The sequence below is a fragment of the Lissotriton vulgaris genome, chromosome 8 (assembly GCF_964263255.1).
Source record: "Lissotriton vulgaris chromosome 8, aLisVul1.2, whole genome shotgun sequence".
Lineage (NCBI taxonomy): Eukaryota > Metazoa > Chordata > Amphibia > Caudata > Salamandridae > Lissotriton > Lissotriton vulgaris.
In genome coordinates, this window is record NC_141696.1 from 545,037,289 (window position 1) to 545,058,725 (window position 21,437).

General features: G+C 41.9%; 1 protein-coding gene across 1 annotated transcript in view; it reads left to right on the forward strand.

Annotated features, from left to right (window-relative positions):
• Positions 1-21,437, forward strand: part of MOSPD2 (motile sperm domain containing 2) — a 501,534-nt gene that overhangs the window by 242,438 nt on the left and 237,659 nt on the right. The window contains exon 10 of the mRNA XM_086934358.1: positions 14,787-14,899. Coding sequence (XP_086790484.1) covers positions 14,787-14,899 — 113 coding nt within the window. The remainder of the gene's footprint in view (positions 1-14,786; positions 14,900-21,437) is intronic.

Here is a 21,437-nt window from a genome sequence, read left to right on the forward strand (position 1 = left end):
ACCCAGTCTACATTAATGGACACCTTCCACTAGATTCATTAGTGGTGTCCAATGCTAGAAAAAGGGCTAAATCTCAAACATCAGGAGAAGCGCCCCCCCCTTATAAAGAATCAAAGGTAATTGATGCATCAGGGAAAAGAGTAGCTGCACAAGCAGCAAACGTGGCGTATAGCAAATACACAAGCCCTCCTCTCTCGTTATGATAGGGCTCATTATGATCAACTAGGAAAACTACTTCAACATCTACCAGATCAGTACAAGGATCAAGTGACTGACCTCATACAAGAAGGCAAGCTAATATCTAATGCCTCAATAAAATGTGCACTAGATGCCGTTGACACAGCATCTAGAGCCATAAACACCAGTGTCATATTTAGGAGACCTGCGTGGCTACGCATTTCAGGGTTTAAACAAGAGGTGCAAACTACCATTTTAAACCAGCCTTTTAATCAAAACCAATTGTTTCCACTTTGAAGAGCTGTGGGAATACAATAGGAGCAACCTCTTATCTGGCCTATCTAGTTTCAAAAATGGTAATTACTCAAAATAGACGTTTCCCCATGAAACAAAGTCTCAACACAGAAGCTACTTTCTCTCTAGTTTTTTTATTTATCAAAAACATTTATATTTCTATATTTTTATGTACTTTTTAAATGTATTAAACTCATATGTTCATACAAAACATTTACAAAAAGACATTCATATCAGCATTTCAATTGAAAGAAAAACAAAAATTAGGTGCTGTCAGTTTTGATACAGGTTTTAGTAACCCCCAAATTACGCCATCGTTCTTCCATTCTCACCTTTCATTCTCATCACGCATGCCATCAATCATACCACACAAAAATGACAATAAAAACACATCTTTGATGGAATCCTGCTCACTGTTCCTATCCGAACCACAGTGACTCGATACGTTTTTTTGATACAGGGTAAGAAACCAATTTATTGTCGCTTCCCTGTACACCATTATTTTGTGTCAATCATTTTGTATCATCGCAGGCAGAGAGTTCAAGTTCCTGAAATGTGTAACGTAACTGATTCTATGTAAACTGCTGTGATAACTTGTAACGGAACTGGTGCTATGTAAAGCGCTCTGATAACCTAATCGGTTCAAGTTCGCGCTATAGAAAACTAAAAAATAAATAAAAAATCAAAAAATTATTTGGTCCTGAAGTAGACAACATACTAGAAAAGATGAAAAAAGACACTGACGTGGCTAAGTCTATGGGAGCTTTACAGTCTACACCAAATAGGTTACTTTCGTCGCTCCTCCTACAGAGGAGGCTCCAAGCAGACTGGAGCAGACACTACATCATCTTTTAAGTCACAAACCTCCTCCAATAAAGGATACTTTAGAGGAGGATATAGAGGAAACCATAACAAAGGAAGAGGTCGCGGTAACAATAACAATCGATCCTCTTCCACCATCAAGCAATGACTTCCCTCTGCTCCCCCCACAGCATACCACTCCTTTAGGGGGCAGATTAACACATTTCCTGCCTGTCTGGAACTCCATTACAGCAGACAAGTGGGTAGGACAGATTATCTAACATGGTTACTGCCTAGAACTTACAGCAACACCTCCAAACATACATCCGAGACAGCGTCCAATGTCTACAGACCATCTAACTATGCTTCGACAAGAAGTGTTATCACTTCTACAGAAGGGTGCTATTCAAATAGTTCCTTTAGAAGAACAGGGAATGGGGGTTTACTCGCTGTATTTTCTAATTCCCCAAAAAGACGGGACACTGAGACCAATACTCGACCTCAGGCCCCTCAATCGCTACATACAATCAGATCATTTCCATATGATCACTTTACAACAGGTGCTTCCACTACTACAACAGGGCGACTTCCTTACAACACTAGATCTAAAGGACGCCTACTTCCATATCCCCATACATCCTGCTCACAGAAAGTATCTAATGTTTGTACTAGAAGGACAACATTATCAATTCAAAGTCCTTCCATTTGGGGTAACCACGGCACCAAGAGTATTCACAAAGTGCCTAGCAGTAGTAGCAGCACATCTCAGAAGACAACAGATACATGTCTTCCCTTACCTAGACGACTGGCTAATAAAAGCAAAATCATTCGATCAGTGTGTACAGCACACACAGCAAACGGTTCACACATTGCACGACTTAGGATTCACAATAAACTACACCAAGTCGCACATACAGCCTTCGCGTGTACATCAGTATCTAGGAGCCACACCAAATACGTCCACATCTCTAGCGTATCCCAACCCAGCCAGGATACAGAGCATTCAAGCCTTAGTCACCAAGTTTCAACACCAGCAGTCTCTACAAGCCAGGGTGTTCATGAGACTAATGGGCATGATGGCATCTTGCATCTTCATAGTACCACACGCAAGACTGAAAATGCCTCCCCTACAAGAGTGCTTAGGACAACAGTGGAACCAAGCTCTAGGTCAACTAAAAGACCTGGTGTTGGTGGACAGCCGCACATATCGCTCTCTGCAATGGTGGAACACCAAAAACCTGACAGAGGGACGGCCAGTCCTAGAGCCTGTACCACAAGTAGTGCTTACAACAGACTCATCCCTCACAGGGTGGGGAGCCCATCTCTTACATCACACAACTCAAGGACAATGGACCATTCAACAGTAAAGGTTCCATATCAACCACCTAGAGCTCCTAGCAATATTCCTAGCACTCAAAACTTTTCAACTGCAAGTACAAAACAAAGCTGTCTTAATCCGGACGGACAATATGACAGCCATGTACTATACACAAAAACTGGGGTGGACACACTCTCTGCAACTGTCCCAACTTGCACAGAACATTTGGAGATGGGCCATTCCTCAAAACATACCTCTGCTAGTGGAGCACCTTCCAGGAGTCCAGAATCAGATAGCAGATCTGTTAAGTCGGCAGGCACAACAAATTCACGAATGGGAACTACAACCACAAGTTCTTCAGCCATTCTTCCAGAGGTGGGGGCATCCACACATAGATCTTTTTGCCACCCACGAAAACGCTAAATGCCCAGCCTTCGCCGCCAGGTTTCCACACCCACAGTCCGAAGGCAATGCGATATGGATGAACTGGTCAGGCAGATTTGCGTACGCTTTTCCGCCTCTCCCACTCATTCCATTAGTAGTGCGCAAGCTCAGACAACAGTCTCTCACAATGATACTGGTAGCTCCCACATGGGCACGCCAACCGTGGTTCACCACACTACTAGAACTGTCTCAAGTTCCGCATCAAAAGCTACACCTCACACCATCCCTGCTAACACAGAACCATGGAGAAATCAGACACCCAGATCCCAGCCAACTGAATTTGGCAATCTGGCTCCTGAAGTCTTAGAGTTTGGTTATCTAAACCTACCACCAGACTGTATGAATATCATTAAAGAGGCTTTAAAACCCACTACTAGAGCGTGTTACGCAGCTAAATGGAGAAGATTTGTAATTTATTGCAAAAATAATCACATTGATCCACTGGATGCTTCCATTCAAAATATCATCTGTTACCTTTTACATTTACAAAGGTCTAACTTGGCATATTCTTCCATACGCCTGCACCTTGCAGCAATTGCAGCATATCTATAAAACAGACAACACCTGTCTCTCTTTAGAGTACCAGCAATAAAAGCTTTCATGGAGGGATTAAAAAGAATATTCCCACCAAGGTTACCACCTTCCCCTATGTGGAGCCTAAATTTAGTACTCACAAGGCTTATGGGACCCCCGTTCGACCCTTTACATAAATGTGAACTGCAATTTCTAACATGTTGCCATTACCTCTCTTCGAAGAGTAAGTGAAATACAAGCTTTCACAATACAAGAACCATTTTTTCGAATACATCCTAACAAAGTGGTTCTTGGATCTAATCCAAAATTTCTTCCAAAGGTCATCACTTCCTTTTACCTAAACCAATCCGTAGAGTTACCTGTGTTTTTCCAAAACACAGACTCTGTGGCAGAAAGAGCATTACACACATTAGATGTTAAAAGAGCTCTGTTATACTACATAGATAGAACAAAATCCTTTAGAAAGACAAAACAACTGTTTGTAGCTTTCTCTCCTCCTCATAAAGGCAACCCCAACTCCAAAGGTGCGATTGCGAGGTGGATTGTAAAATGTATACAAATATGCTATGCTAAAGCTAAACGTACACTAACAGTCCCTCCTAGAGCGCATTCTACTCGCAAACTAGGAGCCTCTATGGCTTTCTTAGGAAACATATCATTAGAGGATATATGCAAGGCAGCTACATGGTCTACACCACATACCTTCACTAAACACTATTGTGTTGATGTGCAAGCCAAGCAGCAAGCTGCAGTAGGCCACGCTGTCCTTAAAACGTTATTTCAAACAACTGCAACGGATACAGGTGACCACCGCTAAGGGGAGACACTGCTGCACAATCAATGCTAAGGTGCACAATCTGCAGCTCATATGCCTCGAACGGAAAATGCTACTTACCAGTATGCATCTGTTCTTGGCATGTAGAGCTGCAGAGTTGTACACGCCCTCCCGCCTCCCCGAGACTTGTATCCGTTCCAGTTTTCATCTTATTTAGATGCACACGCATGGACATCCTTTTTTTTCTTACTATATCTCTACTAACTCCATCATTTCCCATCATGGCGAAAAACAATCGAAGGATGGAGTCTATGCCCATGCACACTGTTGTCCAAGGGAGGAGTCACCTGTATCATGACTACAAAGACTTCTTCCAAGACAACAACAACCTGCAATCATCCGAGCCCAACACCAGGTGGCGGTCTAATGCTAAGGTGTACAACTCTGCAGCTCTACATGCCAAGAACAGATGCATACTGGTAAGTAGCATTTTCCTTACTAGTTTATTAGGTTCTTATACATTCTACATTTACGTAACTGTTGGATACTAATCGCCATATTCACCATCATTGTGCATTAGGTTTGATCATGGCATTTAATATTTATATATTTATTTATTTATCACTTTACACAGTCCAGGCTTCACAGATAGAACCAATATCAATGGTCCATAGCCATTTCATATATAGACGACGTTTTGAGGAATTCACATAAAGTTCTGAGAAAAATATTTTATTAATTAGAAATAATTCTTCTTTAGCTGTGTTTAGGTTAGCACAACTAGGCCGCAGAGTACCATTACTAGTCCTCAGCCTGCTTGCACTGAAATCCATGATAAAACTTTAATTTTCATGAACGAGCTTTGACTTTCACCTGCAATTTTCCCTTTCAGATAAATAAATTAAATAGATGTAATTTTCATGGTGCTATAGAAGTTGCATATAAAATGTATTAATTGTTCCTGCAGAAGGAAGCAATACACCAGGAGATATGTCGCACAATTAACATATCCATGGCAGCTGACAAGGGCACAACTGTGCTTAGTTAATGTCCTAAATGGCTTCTTGTACTTTGTTTGCTTCAATAAAGCAATGCCATTTATCTTGTTTCTAGGATAAAGGGAGTTCAATAATTATTCATAATGTAGATGTTTTCTAAAAGTATCATATTTTACGTAGCACCCTCTCTACAATGTTGATTGAATCTTTGTATGCAACTTTGTTCACACCATGTCGAGTGTGTAATTTTCGCTGTCTGAAACCTATAAAATGTGCCCTCTCTAGGGTGTGTGACAGATCTTTATTTGCCTTTCAACCAAGTTGGTACTATGTTGGACTGTTAACTGACTTTATTCTTAGACTTTTCATGCCTTTCAAACCGAGGCTGTCTGCCAATTTACACTTGGATCTTTTGGCTCTTTCTTGGCAGCAGGCTTCATGCTGGTTCTCTTGCAGATTTACATTTAGACTATCCCTTGACTTACCAACTAAGTAGATTTATGCTAGTTGTTTGCTGAACTATATTTTGTTTTTGACTTTTTTTCTTATTCTATGACCTCTCACAATTGGCTTTATGTTTGATCTACTATAGATGCGGATTTGAATCTGACTAACCAACTACTTTTTGACTTCTGTAATGATTCTTAAGTTTTGAATAAACCCTTATGGTTTTTACTTTGAATTTTGTCTGCAAGTGTTTCCTTTATTTGCACAAGGGCCCTGTCTTTTGGGACTCTCATGGCTCAATACTGTACATGAACACTTTGAAATAATTAGTTAAAACTTTGACAGTACTCCACACATTCATTCTTTCTAAACCCTTGCCTTGGATCTGCCTCTCAAGCATGCTTCTTTAGAGAACTCCCCAGTTAAAATATTGTTGTATCACATTGCAGCTCTGCACAATTCAGAGTTTCTCATGTCATTTTTGGACTCCATGTGTAGACTAGTACTCTTAAGTTTGGTCCATTTTAACACATCTGTGCTCTGCTTTTTGAACCTCCGAACCCCCATGGATCTCCACATCATCACTATTAGTTGTTTCGCCAGCACCAAATCAAGATTTAATAATCTGCTTCTTTGCTTTATTTTGGCGAGTGAACTAACCTAGCAGGCATATCTCTGGCTTCCTCAGGTTATATCATCCTACGGCCCTAGTTAGTTGTTGTGTTATGGCCTCCTGACAGGCAGACAAATCCTATCTGGTCCCAAGTATATGTAAACACCCTGCTTTTAGGGTATTTTTTTCCCCAAGGCAAGATCCTCCCAGTCCTGGATAAATCTTGCTTAATGTTGTGTGTTATATGGAATTTGTGGTAAATGTTATATTTTATGTTTGGATTGGGCTTTTCCAGACACGCTGGGCATATGGCTCACAATTAGACACAAGTTAATTTCACCTATGCTTATGTTCATATCCACTGACTTTTTCCTTACAGCCTCACCAAAGAACTCTTGGGGTCCACAGTTGATGTCAAATATAGGAGGGTTACTGTGTTCCTGTTTCTTCCTACTGTTCAAAGTGACGGGACAATGCCATGTATGGCTGGTTCTGAGTTTTTACCATCCAGACTTGCTTCTATTGTCCGTTATAAGAGAATGTGTTCTCCTGGAGATATCCTGAACAAGGTACCTAAATAATAGAACTCATTCTGGCCTGTCCAGGCCACTCTCTCCAAGTGAGAGTCTAGTAGTGCTATTTGCCGGCCAATGCTTTTTGAACTTCCGTATCAGGTCCTGCATGATTGAATCTAGGTTTTTAAAAAGCCTTTTGTCAGTGCTACAGGTAGGCTAGCAAAATAATTCAACAGTCTGAGAAGAATCACCATCTTCAGTATCACAATTGTGCCAATAATGAACAGAAGCAATGTCTTCTAGGAGGCCAATTACATTCCCAGATCTACTGGTAGCAGGTTCAATATTGGCATCTACGACCTCATAATCTGTATGTTATATTCTGACTCCTAGCCCTCGAAACACTGTTGGCTCCCACTTAGGAGCTCTCCAAAGAACTGGGTAGTTTACGGTCCCAGGGCACAGAGGGAAAACACAGGACTTGGGACAATTAACTTATAAACCGGATATATCTCAAACTGGCCAATGCTGCTGGGGTACAGTCTGCCATGGTGCCTTTACTATTCAGGACTGGTAATTAAGCAATATTGTATAACGAAATGAAAAAAGGAAACACATGGGTATTTACCCTGCTGCTGGAACTAGTAATGGCCTCCATTACCAATGCAAAGATCATTGTTGTAGCCCTTTTTCAACTTTGTGTCAATCAAATATTGTATGCCCCTTTATGACCCTTACAATGGGTTAGTGTACAGCAAGGAGAGCAGCATTAAAAATATAGTTCTAAAGCACATGAGTTTGAATTTCCAGCTAAGTGTATTAATCTCCTTTTCCGGTCTATCACTGTTGCTATTGCATTGGGTAAGTGAGGTGGAATATTGTGACAGGAACATGCCCCTTTTTTGATCAGAATGCACACACTGTGAAGCAGAGGAAGGTGTTGACCAGACAATGGATGAAGTTGCCCCATCTCTAAAGATGTTACCTTTACATGCCCTCAACTCATTGCCAGCAGAACCAAGCACCATAATATGGGTATTGCTCTCATTAATAGCTAGATCCAGCTGTGCCATAAAAGAGGTAACCCCATCCTATAGTGTGTGCAGACTGACAGGAGACTTGGCCAGCAGAACAGCACCATTTGCACATAGCAGCACTGTAATCTATTGTGGCCCTACATGGGGGCGGTCATGACCTAGATTTACCAAATGCTTCTCCAATCCATTGATTGATGTAAAGTGTAAAGTAGAATGTTGCAAGTACACTGCCCTGGCAGACTCCCCTCTCTAGCCTTAAAGGCTGTGTGGTCTCACTTTTGCAGCCATATCGAACCCAGGCAGTGACCTCCAAGTATAGTTGTCTTTAGAAGTCCACAATGGGTTTGTCTACCCCCAATTAGTTCATAATAATCCAAAGCCTTAATCAATTTGCGAGATCTAAAGCGGAGCTCAGTTGAATAAAAGGCAAATCAAATACTCTGCTTAGCTATAGTGTATTTAGTTTTCTAGAAGGTACAAATCTGATAGATTTCTAACTGCAGATTCCTTACCTTAGAATATTACCCAGATGGACTGGATCCAGAAAATCTGGAGCAGTACCTCTGAGTGTCGGTAGGCAGCGTTGATAGACGGTGCGTCTACACTTGCCACATTGAAAGTTATGTCGCAGTTGCTACATAAGCGCCATCCCTGCGCACTGATATCAGTTCCTTCCTTTCTTTCCATGCCAACAGTGCGGATCTGGAGAGCTACCCCGGCCACTTTTCGACCAACTTTTTTTGACTTTTTGAGGAAATTATATTGTATTGAGCTTGCTCCCAGTGTGCTAGGGACATGTCCCCTGCAGAACCCTCTGGTTTCAAGCCTTGGGGGCGTTGTCACCATCAGATGTCGAAGTCACATCCCTACCTGGTTTGTCTCTGGTACCTGGGGTTGGGGCACTACCCAAAAGCCTGGGCCGAGTGGAAGTCCATGCATCCGAAGGCGATTTGCGAGCGAGCACTGAAGCTCCTAGCTGCACAGCAGAAGAAGGCGCTGTTCAGTTCCCGTAGTCGCTCCCGAGGCAGATTTAGGATTCGCTCCCACAGATGGTAATTGTCGAGATCAAAGACCACCTCCTCGAAGTTTGGTCAGTCTAAGAAGCACAAAATAAGTTGTCAAATTGCTCTTAGGCTTCACCCGTTTGACCTCCTGCTTCTAGACCCTGCTCCCGCACTCCACTTGCACAGCTGGCATCAGGGTCCACCCTGAGCTACCCAGAGTTTCCCTGTGCCGGGTTTACGACTGCCCAGTTACTTGAATTCTGCCATGCAATGCAATGCATGCCATCTTTGGGTCCCTGACTCCCTCTGGTGTGCCTTCGGGCCCACACAGAGCTGAAAAGTACCCTGGCCAGGTAGCTGCCAGTGCATTTGCCCCAGGTACAGTTCTGGCCCTCAGGATCCTTTTCTGTATCCAGGACTATGCTGCCCAGTGTAATATCACTTACCCAAGCTCTATCCCATCTGGCACCTGCCATATCACCATTTGACAACTAACCCATAGACATTCCAGACATCAAACCAGCAGCGCCTCGGGCTGCTTATCCCATCCCTATCCATGTTTGGCTTTTCCTTCACTGAAGTAGCCCTATGGCCCCCAAAAATACGATTGGAGGTGGTGTATGGTCCTTTGTAGGAGGACCCTACTGATGACCAATACTGGTATGAGGATCTGGGAGATGGCAGTGGCCTTGACACCTCACCGAACACTTGCATGTTGCCCCCTGTGGACCAGGCCTCTGAGGAAGGAACGCCATTCGCCACAGTGATGTGCAGTGCTGCGAAGGTCCTTGACCTTCAACACCCCGCTGTCTAGGTCAAGTCAAACATCTTGACCTAGGTGATTCAGGCAGGGGCAGGCTCCCCGGAACTAGTGCTGCCTTTAAATGAATCCCTCACAGACACTATCCTCGGGTTCTGGGCTAAATCATGCTTTGTCCTATCCCAGGAGACCAAGCCTTCCTTTCCCAGTTCACTTCCTCAGTGAGCCGGGTGGTCCAGGCATCCGCGTCCAAAATCATCCTGTGTGCGTAACCGTTCCCTACCACACTACCGAATAAGGAGTCCAAATTGCTGAATACCTTCGGGAAGCACATCTTTTCTTAAACATGTCTTGCATTGCTGTAGGTGAATACGGCATGCCTCTTTGGCTGTTATTCCCATGCGAGGGGGATTTAGGCATGCAGCTGCTTCCCATACTGCCTCAGAAGGGCCGGGCCATCTTAGACCAGGCTTTAATGGATGGAAGGGATTCAGTAAAGTTTGCCATATGGTGTGGACTGAACACATATCACAGAAAAGTATCAGAGGGTCAAGAGTTCAACAGGCAACTATTCAGGACAGAGAGGGTGAAAGTGAAATGCTACCTCTAGCCATATGACTGAAAAAATAACGGTAGTGAAAAGGCCAGGTCAAATTGGTGTCTGGTCTCTGGCACCCATCAGTCACCACTCGGAACCGGCCTTCATCATTTGGGGCTCCGAGGACCAACAATGTACATGATCTTGTTCCCTAACAGAAAGAGATTGGCCTTCCTGTTAGTCAGTGTATGTTGGTATTAGAGTGTTGGTGATGTAGCCAACGGGGCACCACATACTCTCTTGGTAGGGCCATGGCCTGTACAGTGTTGCTTCACTGCCATGCTTGGCTACGGTCCACTGGGTTCTCGGGGGATGTCAGTCATCCATGATCGACATGCCCTTTTATGGATCCTGCCTATCGAGTGCTTCTGCGAGAACAGGGTCACCGCCTGATCCTTGGTCCTCTCCCTTTTGACCCAGCTGCAACAACAGTGCTTTAATCCCTACCTCGGCCACATCAGAGGCAATGTTGGGCTTCCACAGTAGCCCAACCCTGTACAACAGCCTGCCCAGTCATTTCGGGGGAAGGGACTGTGAAGCCCAAGGAGGATGCCAAAACCATGTCAAGCAAGCTGCCCAGTCCCCCAAACCAACTGGCCACCACAGCCTCCAAGCCTCTTTAGTGTGCCCTCCAACTGGCACACACCATCCTGTGGGGGGCAGGACCAGACATCACATGTCTCAGTTTTCCAGCATCACATAGGAGTAGTGAGTGATCCAGGTAGTGTGGGAGGGGTATGCCCTATAATTCCTGGACACCTCCAACCCTTTCCACCATATCAAAAATAGGTGACAGAGGACCATCTCGTTTTACTCGGCCAGGAAGTGCAGGCCCTCTGGGAGGCCATCGAGAGAGGGTGCCCACACCAGAGAGAGGGAGTGGCTGATATTCCTGCTACTTTCAGGTACACGGAGGAATCCACCCCCTCTTAGACCTGCGCCCTGTCAATTACTTTTTCTGGATAGAAGTTCGAAATGCTCAGGTCCACTCAGGTTCTATCAGCCGTGGATTCTGGAGTCTGGGTGGTGGCTTTGGACTAGCACAATGCCTATTTTCATCTCCCTGTCCTGCCTGCCCAGTTCACAGTGGCCCATGAGCACTTTCAATTTGTGGTGCTCCCTTTTGGCCTCCCGAGTGTCCCTCGAGTGTTTATCAATTGGATGGATTCCAGCACATCTCCAGAGGTCAGGGCTTCCAGTTTCCCCCTACCCTGATGACTGGCTGTTGAAGGTGGGCTCCCGCCAGGCAGATGGCGTTTTCTATCAAATGTCAAAGTGGCACAACTCCCTCTTAGATGCTCCCTATGATTCGAGCCGTTCTGGCACAGTGCAGTTTCGGGTCTATCCTCCCTAAAGGCGAGTCTGGGCTATTTAGGTTATAGTATTGATGTTTCAGTCTCTTTCCTGGATTTTGGTGAGACAGACTCTGAGGCTTTTGGGCTTCATGGCTTCTTGTATCCTACTAATAAAACATGCCCACTGGCCTATGCGGCTCTGAAGTGAGACCTGAAGTTCCAGTTGATGCAGCATCAGAAGAATCTCTCCCACCTAGTCCAGATATCAGAAGACGTGAAGTAGTAGTTTGGGAACCACAAATTGGTCCGCAGCAGACCCCTCTCTCTTCCCCACCAGGACCTCACAGTGGTGTCAGATGCCTCACTTCTATGGTGGAGCGGTCATCAGAGAGAGGTAGGGTCAGTGGACTCTGCTCTCCGGTGGAGTCCCAGCTCCTTATCAATTTGTGGAGCTGAGAGCCTGGCAGTGGAAGTCTTCCTACTGTTTATCAAAGAAAGTCTGGTTCAGGACAATACCATCACCTTGTGGTATTGCAAGCTGGATGGAGTTGTGGGCTCTGTACCTGGCTGGAGAACCAGGACAATTTCCTGGTTCAGCACCTGGCAGGCTCTTTGAACGCCAGGGTGGACAAGCTCAGCGGAAACATCTGCAGTCAGATAGTCTCTACCAGATAAGGTGTTATCGAAGGTAAGTAACTGGTCCATTAGAAAATTGCTTGATAGTGCCAAACCCGGCATGAAAACCATATAGACGATCGTATTTCATTTTATTTTCCTCGACCCAAGAGTCCAGGCGATTGAAAGAATTTTCCCACCAACATTTACAATGGATTCAATGAGGAAAGTGGGACAATTAGGGGTCACCTTGGTCTCCCTTCTTAAAAATGGGGACGTCAACCAGGTTTGACCATGACTGAGGTGGATTGTCCTTAGATGCTCTCTTTTGAGTACATTTGTCACAAGCAATATTCACAGGTGCAAATAATCTTTAAATATTTCGACATAATCCCTATGAAAGCCAAATGCCTTACCAAGAAAGCACCAACAGATAGTTGGCTATACCTCATTTAACTTGAAGTCCAGATTGGAGGCTATATAAGCGAAGTTGGCACACACTAATGAATCTACTTGGCAGAGCTAAAGCTACAGTACACCTTCGTAAAGTAGGCCCACCATGTATCAGTTTGAATCCCTACATCAGGAGCTACATCAGTTGAGTCCCTAAAAAAAAGTTCATAATCTTCCAAAAGCTCTATCAATCGTAGCACGGGCTTTTATCCACAACTCCCAAGCATCTAATTTCCTTTTTTTCTGTGTTTGAGAGCTGTTTTTAGATGAGCTTGTCCTGGTGTACAGCAGTCATTTCCCTAGGAACTGATTCCAGCACAGACAAAAGCTTGCTTACTATGGGTGTCAGATCAACTGATTGCTTTCTTCCTAGCATACTGTTAAGGAACAGACCTAAAATCCTTAAATGTAATACAAAGAGGTCCGTAAGAGCGGACAGTGACCCGGTTTCCAGCATTACAATCCAAGCAAGACATCAGGATAGAACTAATTAGCTGAGACAGACTTGGGATCTCATTTAGATCTTGGTGGACGGGTTACTTTTTCACAACGGTGACAGATATCCCGTCTGCCAAAATATAAACCGCATAAGATATATTGGAATTCATATTTCAGAGGATTGGATATCCGTCACCATTGAGACGGAGTAACCTGTCAGCCTAGATCTAAATCGGGCCTGAAGTCCGTTTTGGCCAACAGTGCTACATAAATAACTGCAGTCTCTAGTTCAGTTGGATCCCTTTCTTTGTATACACAGTCAGTGAAGTCGAGGGAACAAGTTTTATTGGCCCAACATAGAGAGATTGAAAGGAAATTGTGATAGATGAAAGAATTTTCATGCATCATTGAATTAGAAATGCTATTGGTAAGGTCAGCTCGTTACAAAATATAGTCAATAACACTGTGACAGCCCCGGCCAGTGAAAGTTGACTTTTTGTGCAACCTAATGAGTAGCCATGCTAGAAGTAAATATAAAATTATGTTTAGAAAATAATACATTTAGAGCATCTCCATCATTGGGAGTGAGTGAAGTGTGTCGAAAATTCTCCTCGACCATATGATTTATCGGGTAGAGAATGACAAAAGTCAATGTGAAAGTGACCCGCCTAAATGATGTGAACAGCAAAATGATGACTATCTAAAGAGGACTCATGGCCTTAGTCAGTGATAATATAATCTCAAGGTTAGTTGCATCAAAGTTATTGTTCTAGAAATTAATCAACAGGAGATTATTTGTCTTGCCCAGTATCAAATAAAGCTGGAAGTACAGAGAGTTGGAAAACATATATAGATTTAGTTTTCCGCCTCAAATGTAATAGAGTGAGCAGTCCCACTTTTCCTCTCCCTGAGTTGGAAGAATTAGCTGGAGTATGAAGAGATAAAGTTGTTAATGTAATAAGTTGAGATGGCAGCAGCCCGCGTTTTCTGAAAGCAAATCAAACCCACTGCTAATACTAACCCACTCTTCCCACCAATATTCACAAAGCTAATTAATCACAATTAGTAACTGTAGAGGATGCTGGTAAAGTTGATAAAGGAAACCTCCCTTGCAGCCCATATATTAATAATAGTATCCAGGACAGTCCCAATAACGCGACGTCTGAAAATGTAGTTGAAAAACTAAAAGGCAGTGGAGTTAGCCAAGGCTAGATGTGCCATTATGGGTGTTTTTAAAAAGTGAAACATAGCATAGTTGCTAACAATATGTCAGTTATAGTAGGTTAAGTTTGCAAGCGGTACATTGTATAAAAAAAGAATTCGCCAAAGTTACATGACTTGGAACTCGGGCCTCAAATGACTGACTTCTTCCCTTCCTTTATTTCCAAATATTTTCATTAGTTTTTTTAATGCCAATGCTTTTTCTTATCCAGTGTGTAGATCTGTTTGGAAGAAAAAAAATATTATTGAAAATGAACTAACGTGTTGCTGTTCTTTTAACAGAAGCAACTACATAAAACTAAATTGGAATACTTGTTAAACATAAGCTTGTAGATGTTTTCCTATTTGCATACTCAATAAAATGGAGGAAATTTGAAAGACTGTAGTACTTTTTACTTTTATGCGTTTTCTTTTCTCCTGTTAACGTATCATTCTATCTTTTCAAATAGGTGAACTGTACAGATGAATTTGCTAAACATGAAGAGTGTGAAAAAGCAGACTCGAAAGCTAAACCTTCCAAGAAAGCATTGACCACATTCAAAGGCTCGCTGCTTCATATCAGGTAACATAGTACTAACTTTAAAGTGTTCATCCTTCTAATTTACTCTGTAGAATGATGTACATATGTTTTGAAGAGATGCATTTTATACTGAATATTCCCAATATATTGTATTTATATGGAAAGTACTTTACTCTGTCTGTTTTACAATTTATCATGATTTTCACACCACACAAGTCCTACTGCCTTAGAAAAGCATGCTTCCCTGTTTGTTTTACTAGTCAAGACTTTGAAATCGGCTGGAATTATGTAATCATTAAGCTTTATATCCAGATTTATGAAACCATGGCATCCATCTTAAAAACTATGTTGTCAGAACCATTTAAAATGGTGCTCTGGCCTAACTGACCATTCATCTGTTCTCCTGTTAGCCATGGCTGATGTCCTTTTAATATATACTCTACTCAAGTTATTAGAAATGTGTTATGGTCTGTGGAAGACTGTGCCTTAGAGCCTCTGAATGATCAAGGCTCAGATTAAATTAGTTAAATGAATATACCTAATTCTGGTTAAAGTATTCCTCACTTATCTAGTTATAAGTGTGTGAAATATTTGACCAACCAAACCACTGGTCTAAGTCAGACAACCTTTTGCCGTTCTTCTTGCAACCATGTATCTATTACCTGAAGGAGTTAACTAGAAAACTGGTTTACACCAACAGTTTGAGTAGCAGATAAAGTTTCGTTGTAGACTTTGTTATTTGGTGGCCTTTTTCTACTAAAGATGGCGAGATGAGACCTGGTTGTCTGCTCCAACAGCATGTCTGGAAGCAGATAAAACCAGTGCTTTCATCTGAGTGTTCTGTAGAAGTCAGACAAAAACCATGAACGGCAATCAAGAGCAATTTGTGGAGTTCAGCCAAGGATATAATGACCTTATCAAACCTATCCCCACCCCCTGCACCAAGTAGTAGCTGCTTAGAGACCTTCAGGGGCTTCCTGAGAACTGCTTGAGGGAACATTGATTCGTAAGACGACTCGATGTAAAGTCATTTTCTTTGCTCTTATCTTTTTGCATTTTGTTTGTTGTTTGTATGTATTTTCCAGGTGCTTTTAGGGTTTAGGATTTAAGCTCCATCAGTTTATTACCAAAATCTGAGAAAACTGTGCCTAGAACGAGGGCCCTTGTGCATGAAGTCTTTACCTCGCTCTAGTCGATGACTTCCTAGCGCAGATCATTCTGACCCATATGAGTTTGTTGATACTACAAACTCTGTATTATGGGATGTCTGTTAATCTTGGGGTCTAGAGTCATTTTAGAGTAGCTGTCACATGAGTATTATACTGTTGGCAATGTTGCACAAAACACAGGTTTTCCTGCATGTAACCATAATCCTGTTTTGTGCATTCAAGTCAATGAGATAGCACAGGCCCGGAAAAACAAACTAACATTAGCTTGCTAAAAGTACAGACTTACAAATTTAAATGTGATTGATTTCCACATTTTTTCTGCTACTTATGTTCTCAGGCAGGGGACTTTTTCCATTCTCTGCAGGGTTTCACATTGCATGATAACTAGAGACACATAAATAAAAGAAATTACCTTTTGTAGTTACTCTGATGCAGAATCAAAGAACCTATTACAGGCAGTGGCTTATTTGTGTTTCCTGAATCCGTGTTTGGGTGCAGCAAGGCAGATGGACTGGTTGCTAGAGGAATGCTTTCAGGCAATTTTTTGACTTCAGGACATCATATAACAATGGAAACCTAGCTGTAATAACATTAATAACTTATGTTGGGATTTGGATTCATTGTGCATAGATGTGCATGGGCGTCCGCAGAAATGTTTCCAGGGGGGGGGGAAATTTTTACTTCCTCACTCGCCTTCAATGCACGTTTAATGCAGAAGGCCCATTGTCATTCTTTAAGTGATGATCAGCAGCAGAGAGAATGACAATGGGCCCGTCCACAGTCTGCTCGAGGTCGGGGAGGGGCTGCTGCAGCCTCTAGAGTTCAAAGAGAAGTGCGAGAGGCCCTAAGTGAGAGAACATTTAAACTCCTGGGGCTTCTCGCAGGGGAACAGCCTGCTGTAATCTTGAACATTACGGACCAAAAGGAATGGGACTGGCGATCCAGGGGGGGGGCAAGCGCACCCCCTTGCCCTCCCCTGCGGACACCCATGTAGATGTGTGAAGAATATTATCGAAGTGTCTCATGTTCAATCTAATGACGATTTGTTTGCTTAATTGTTATGGTAGTTTTTAAATGAGTTCTAAAAGAATGCTATATAATAAATTATAAGTTTATTGAAAGAACACCTATACTTGTGTATGTACTAATCAACTGCAAGTGAGAAATCTCTCAGAGGTTTATCTAACTCCTAATACTTGCATCCACACAAGCTTAACAAGTTGGAAGGAGTGAAAGAGTGAAAGACACCTTCCAGTTTTCCTCCTCTTTTAAAAAGTCACAATTTAATTTTGGGGCTTAGAAAATATAGCAAGTGTGACTCCAATTTTTTCATGGAACACAAGATGTGATCATAGGATTTTAAATTGGTGGTGGCGGTGATTGATTGTCTAGCATAAGGGGAGTGGTTGGATTTATTCTCAAAAATGGTGGCAGAAAGAGTTCATTTGGGAGAAACTGAAACATCTGCCCATGAAGTGGTGATTTATAATCCGGGAAAGTCCTATTACAATAAGAGAGGTAGGTTTCTATAATAACTTTCCAGGAATAAAGAATTACACTGTTTAATTTTTCATCAAATGTCAGTTCTATTTCTTAACACACATACGTTTTAACCTTCTAGAGCCAGCAAGAAACTGTGAATTGAAATGGTTTAAGTGGATTGTCCATTTTGACTATTTCCTAGTGAATTTTCCCTGCCAGGTGAACTGAAGCAGTGTTGGTATTTATTTCGAATAGCCGTCACCTGGATTAGAATGATTTAAATATGATAGCCACTGGTGGAGATCGGCTTCAGTACAATGTCGCAAACCTTCCTCCTGCCTTCTCTCAGTTATAATTTAAGTTTGCGAAATTATATTGTCCCCCAGACTGCATTGTCAACACCAACCCTCTGTTATGTAGTTCCTATACCCCTTATAGGCTCCGCGCATTGGAATAATATACACTATAGTTTTGACATAGGACTGGCGTCAGTATGTCTCTATTGAGTACATTAAACGTAATTACTTGTGTGTGCCTGCCAGCTCAGAGGTCACTAGAAACTTCTTGAATGAACAAGAAGAGATTAGTCTCTGACAACCGCATAAACATGACAACTTTGTTTCCCTTAGAATCGGAACAGTTTTCAGAATCGTGGAAACCATAGATAAGTTTCACTCAGTCAATCGTGCATGCTTCGTTTCTACGGAGTTACACAGAAATAGGTAGACAGGCGTTTCAATAAAAAAGGTTTATTGGACAGTCTTATTTCTCGTGCAAGAGATATGAACGGTTATAATCGTTAAGACAGAATGCGAAGTATAATGCGTACAGAGTTAGCAGTAAGATTAAATAATACTGCAATAGCATGGTTTGTTGCTATGATATGTTTTCATAAAATACATACATAAATAACACAGGCTAAAATGTGTATACTCGCCTGGTGCTTCTAAATAGTTCTACCCCAGTGTACCTAACCTAAGTGTAGTACGAGGTAAGAAGTAGGTGCTGTTTTTCTATAGTATAGTTTAGCTATAGTTAGTATTTGTCAGAAGTCTCTCTAGGTTCTAGTTTGCTCTATACCTTAGAACGAGAGAAGTTGGAATCTCTTTCCGGGTCTCAATCCCTAACACCCCGCAAAGGGAGTCAGAAACACTGGAGCTGGATTCTCTGCAAGGAGGATGACAGCGCCTGGTCAGTGCTTCAGGCAGGAACTCGAATTCCTTCTGAACTTGCCCTGGCGAGCCGTATAAGTCAGGCAGAGAAACGTCATGAATGAACCCCTAAAAAATTGATGTTCATGCATAATAAATGAGTTTTTGGAGAAATCAATAATCCAGGCAGGGGAAGTCCTAAAGGCTTAAGAGTCTGGTTTTCGAAGAACTCGTTGTGATGTGGGATGGACGGATGCAAGTGACAATGCCTGTATTTGGTTTGCATGGCTGATGCCTAAATAAGGGCTGGAATCCTATGTCCAAATAAGGGCAATGAGAGTTGTGCCTATAAAAGGGCATGATTCAGAAAACCTATATACGTGTATCTAAATCGAAAAGCAACACCTCCTTAATCAATAATTATCCTTTGGCAGAGCTCAACATGCATTTTGGCTTTTGTTTTTGTAATTAAATAAGATGCAGATCTTACTTTGACTAAGTCAAGCTCTAGATGAGGGGGGTCAGCCTGCAAGAAATTGAGACGATGATTGGGATGTTAATGAATAGAGGGATTACCATAGACTAAAAGTGAATTTTAATAAGATGCTGGTTTTGGTGGTTGGTGTCGGTGATGAGCACTGAAAGTCCTCTTTCCTGCCATTGCAAATGAGTCCTTGTACCAACCTTTCTTCAGTGGTCAGGAACCTGAAATTTAAGGATAGTAGTGCATGTAAATGATGTGCCGTTTTTTTCAACTCAAACTATTTAAAATGTTCCCAAAAACTATTCCATTACTCCCCTGTGAAAACCGAGTAGTTTTGGTTGTATGACCCCTCCCAGTAAGACCAAGGGGAAGGCATTTTATTAGGTAATGTCACAGTATCTCAGCAGGAAACATCAGTAAATGAAAAACATGGTTAAACTGCTGCCGGTGGGAGTCAGTATTACTAAGCATTTCTGCATTACACTTAGGAGGTTGCGATTGCTCCTATTTGAAAACATCCCTCATAAACCTGAGAATATTTCTAGCTTATTGAGGGGTTCATACATATGATTATTGATAGTTTTACACCTTGCAATATGAAGTTCCAGGCGTTGTCTGATGTTTAGTTATTTGATCCTCAATTATTCATCTTGTTTTGCCATGTGAAGTCTTTCTCTCCCCTCATTCCTCTGAGCATACTGTCATTTGTCCTTTCCTTTATTATTTGTACCTTACTGTGTTTGAGAATCGATAAAATGTCTCAATTTGGGTGCCTCAATAAATCAATTGAAGTGTTTTAATAAACACATAATAAAGCATTTCCTTACTGTTTAAATAATCTCATGGATCCATGAGCAGAACCAGCGAACCTGTGTTTCATCACAATTCACTAAACAAGCGTCCCCAGACAGTCATTGGCCTTCTTCCTCAAATGCAACTGGGCCCTTTCATTTGAATCTTTTTCAGTGTTTGGGTTTCAAAAGTAACAGCAAGGAAACACCCAGTGTTAGGCAAACCCTTGAATAAATGAATGATTAAATAAATAACACACCGTGGTTTCAGTGGAGACTCTTTCACATTTTAAACTCTAGGCATTCATATTAGAATAGCTTCTAATTTGTTTGAAGATTTTCTTAGGGATTTATCGTTTTTGTCAGCCAAGATGGTGAAAATAGAAAGATGTTAAAGATTCAGGTTGAGTTTATTTAAATTGAGCTTTATTTAGCCATCTACATGGTTGATATAATCTTGGAGATATTTAGATAATCACTTAAAAGATCATATTTAGATCAATTTTTGATAATCACTTAAAAGAAAGAAAAAACTTTAAAAAAACAACAAAAAATGTATCCTAACATATGTTTCAGCAACAAGTCCACAAATTAAGAGATGTGTTCTCCTGAAGTAGCGTCCTGCTCGCTGGAAGTCTTATTCGGAGGCAACACGGCATTAAAGACAATACTGCCAACCAGAACTAGAAATTTGCGACCTTTGTGAAAAGGAGTGAACAGGCGCTGTTGCTTACTGGTAAACATTAAAGAGACTTCAAGTTGCACAGATATACAAGCAGCGCCTGTAAAAGAAAAAAGCTCAGAACAGATGACAGAAGAGTGGATGTGATAGTGGCAGTTTAAGGGGATTTGCCCAGTGCAGTTTTACAAAGAACAAAATGTGAAATTTCTTTCTCAAAGCATGCACTTAAGAGCCAGAAATCTAGATGATTGTGAAATCAAGAAAGGTTTTGTGCTGCAAAACAAAACATTGTAAAGGAAGAACGAGAAATGATGCCCTAAGATATAATTTGGAACAATTTAAATGCATAAAAAGTTAAGCTTTTCTCTGATTTGTATATTTTGATAATTAGATCATATAGATGTTATTTTTCTTCTGGGTTAGGATATATCTTTGCTCATTGTCCCTTTCATCAAATTAAAAACACATGGGTGACCCAGTAGTCATCAACAACAGGCAACCACAAAAGCTAGGAGCCATTCCCGGATCTACCCTAGTTGTACATGCATGCAGTTTCTATAGGGAGCAGGAAATGCTGGCCTGAACATGGGGATACATGGTCTGAAATGCCATAGAATAGCTATAAACTGACCATAAATGCTAGTATAAGGTCCACTTTTCTACTAATTTAGAGGAGGGTGACTACACCACAAGTTGGTATATGACTCCAAAATCTGGAGTCATTCTCTAATATAAGACATCCTTTATATGTACTTAAGAAACCCTTACCTTTTGGGCGAAGGCTTGGCTGGAAAAGGTGTTCAGGATTCAACACATGAAAC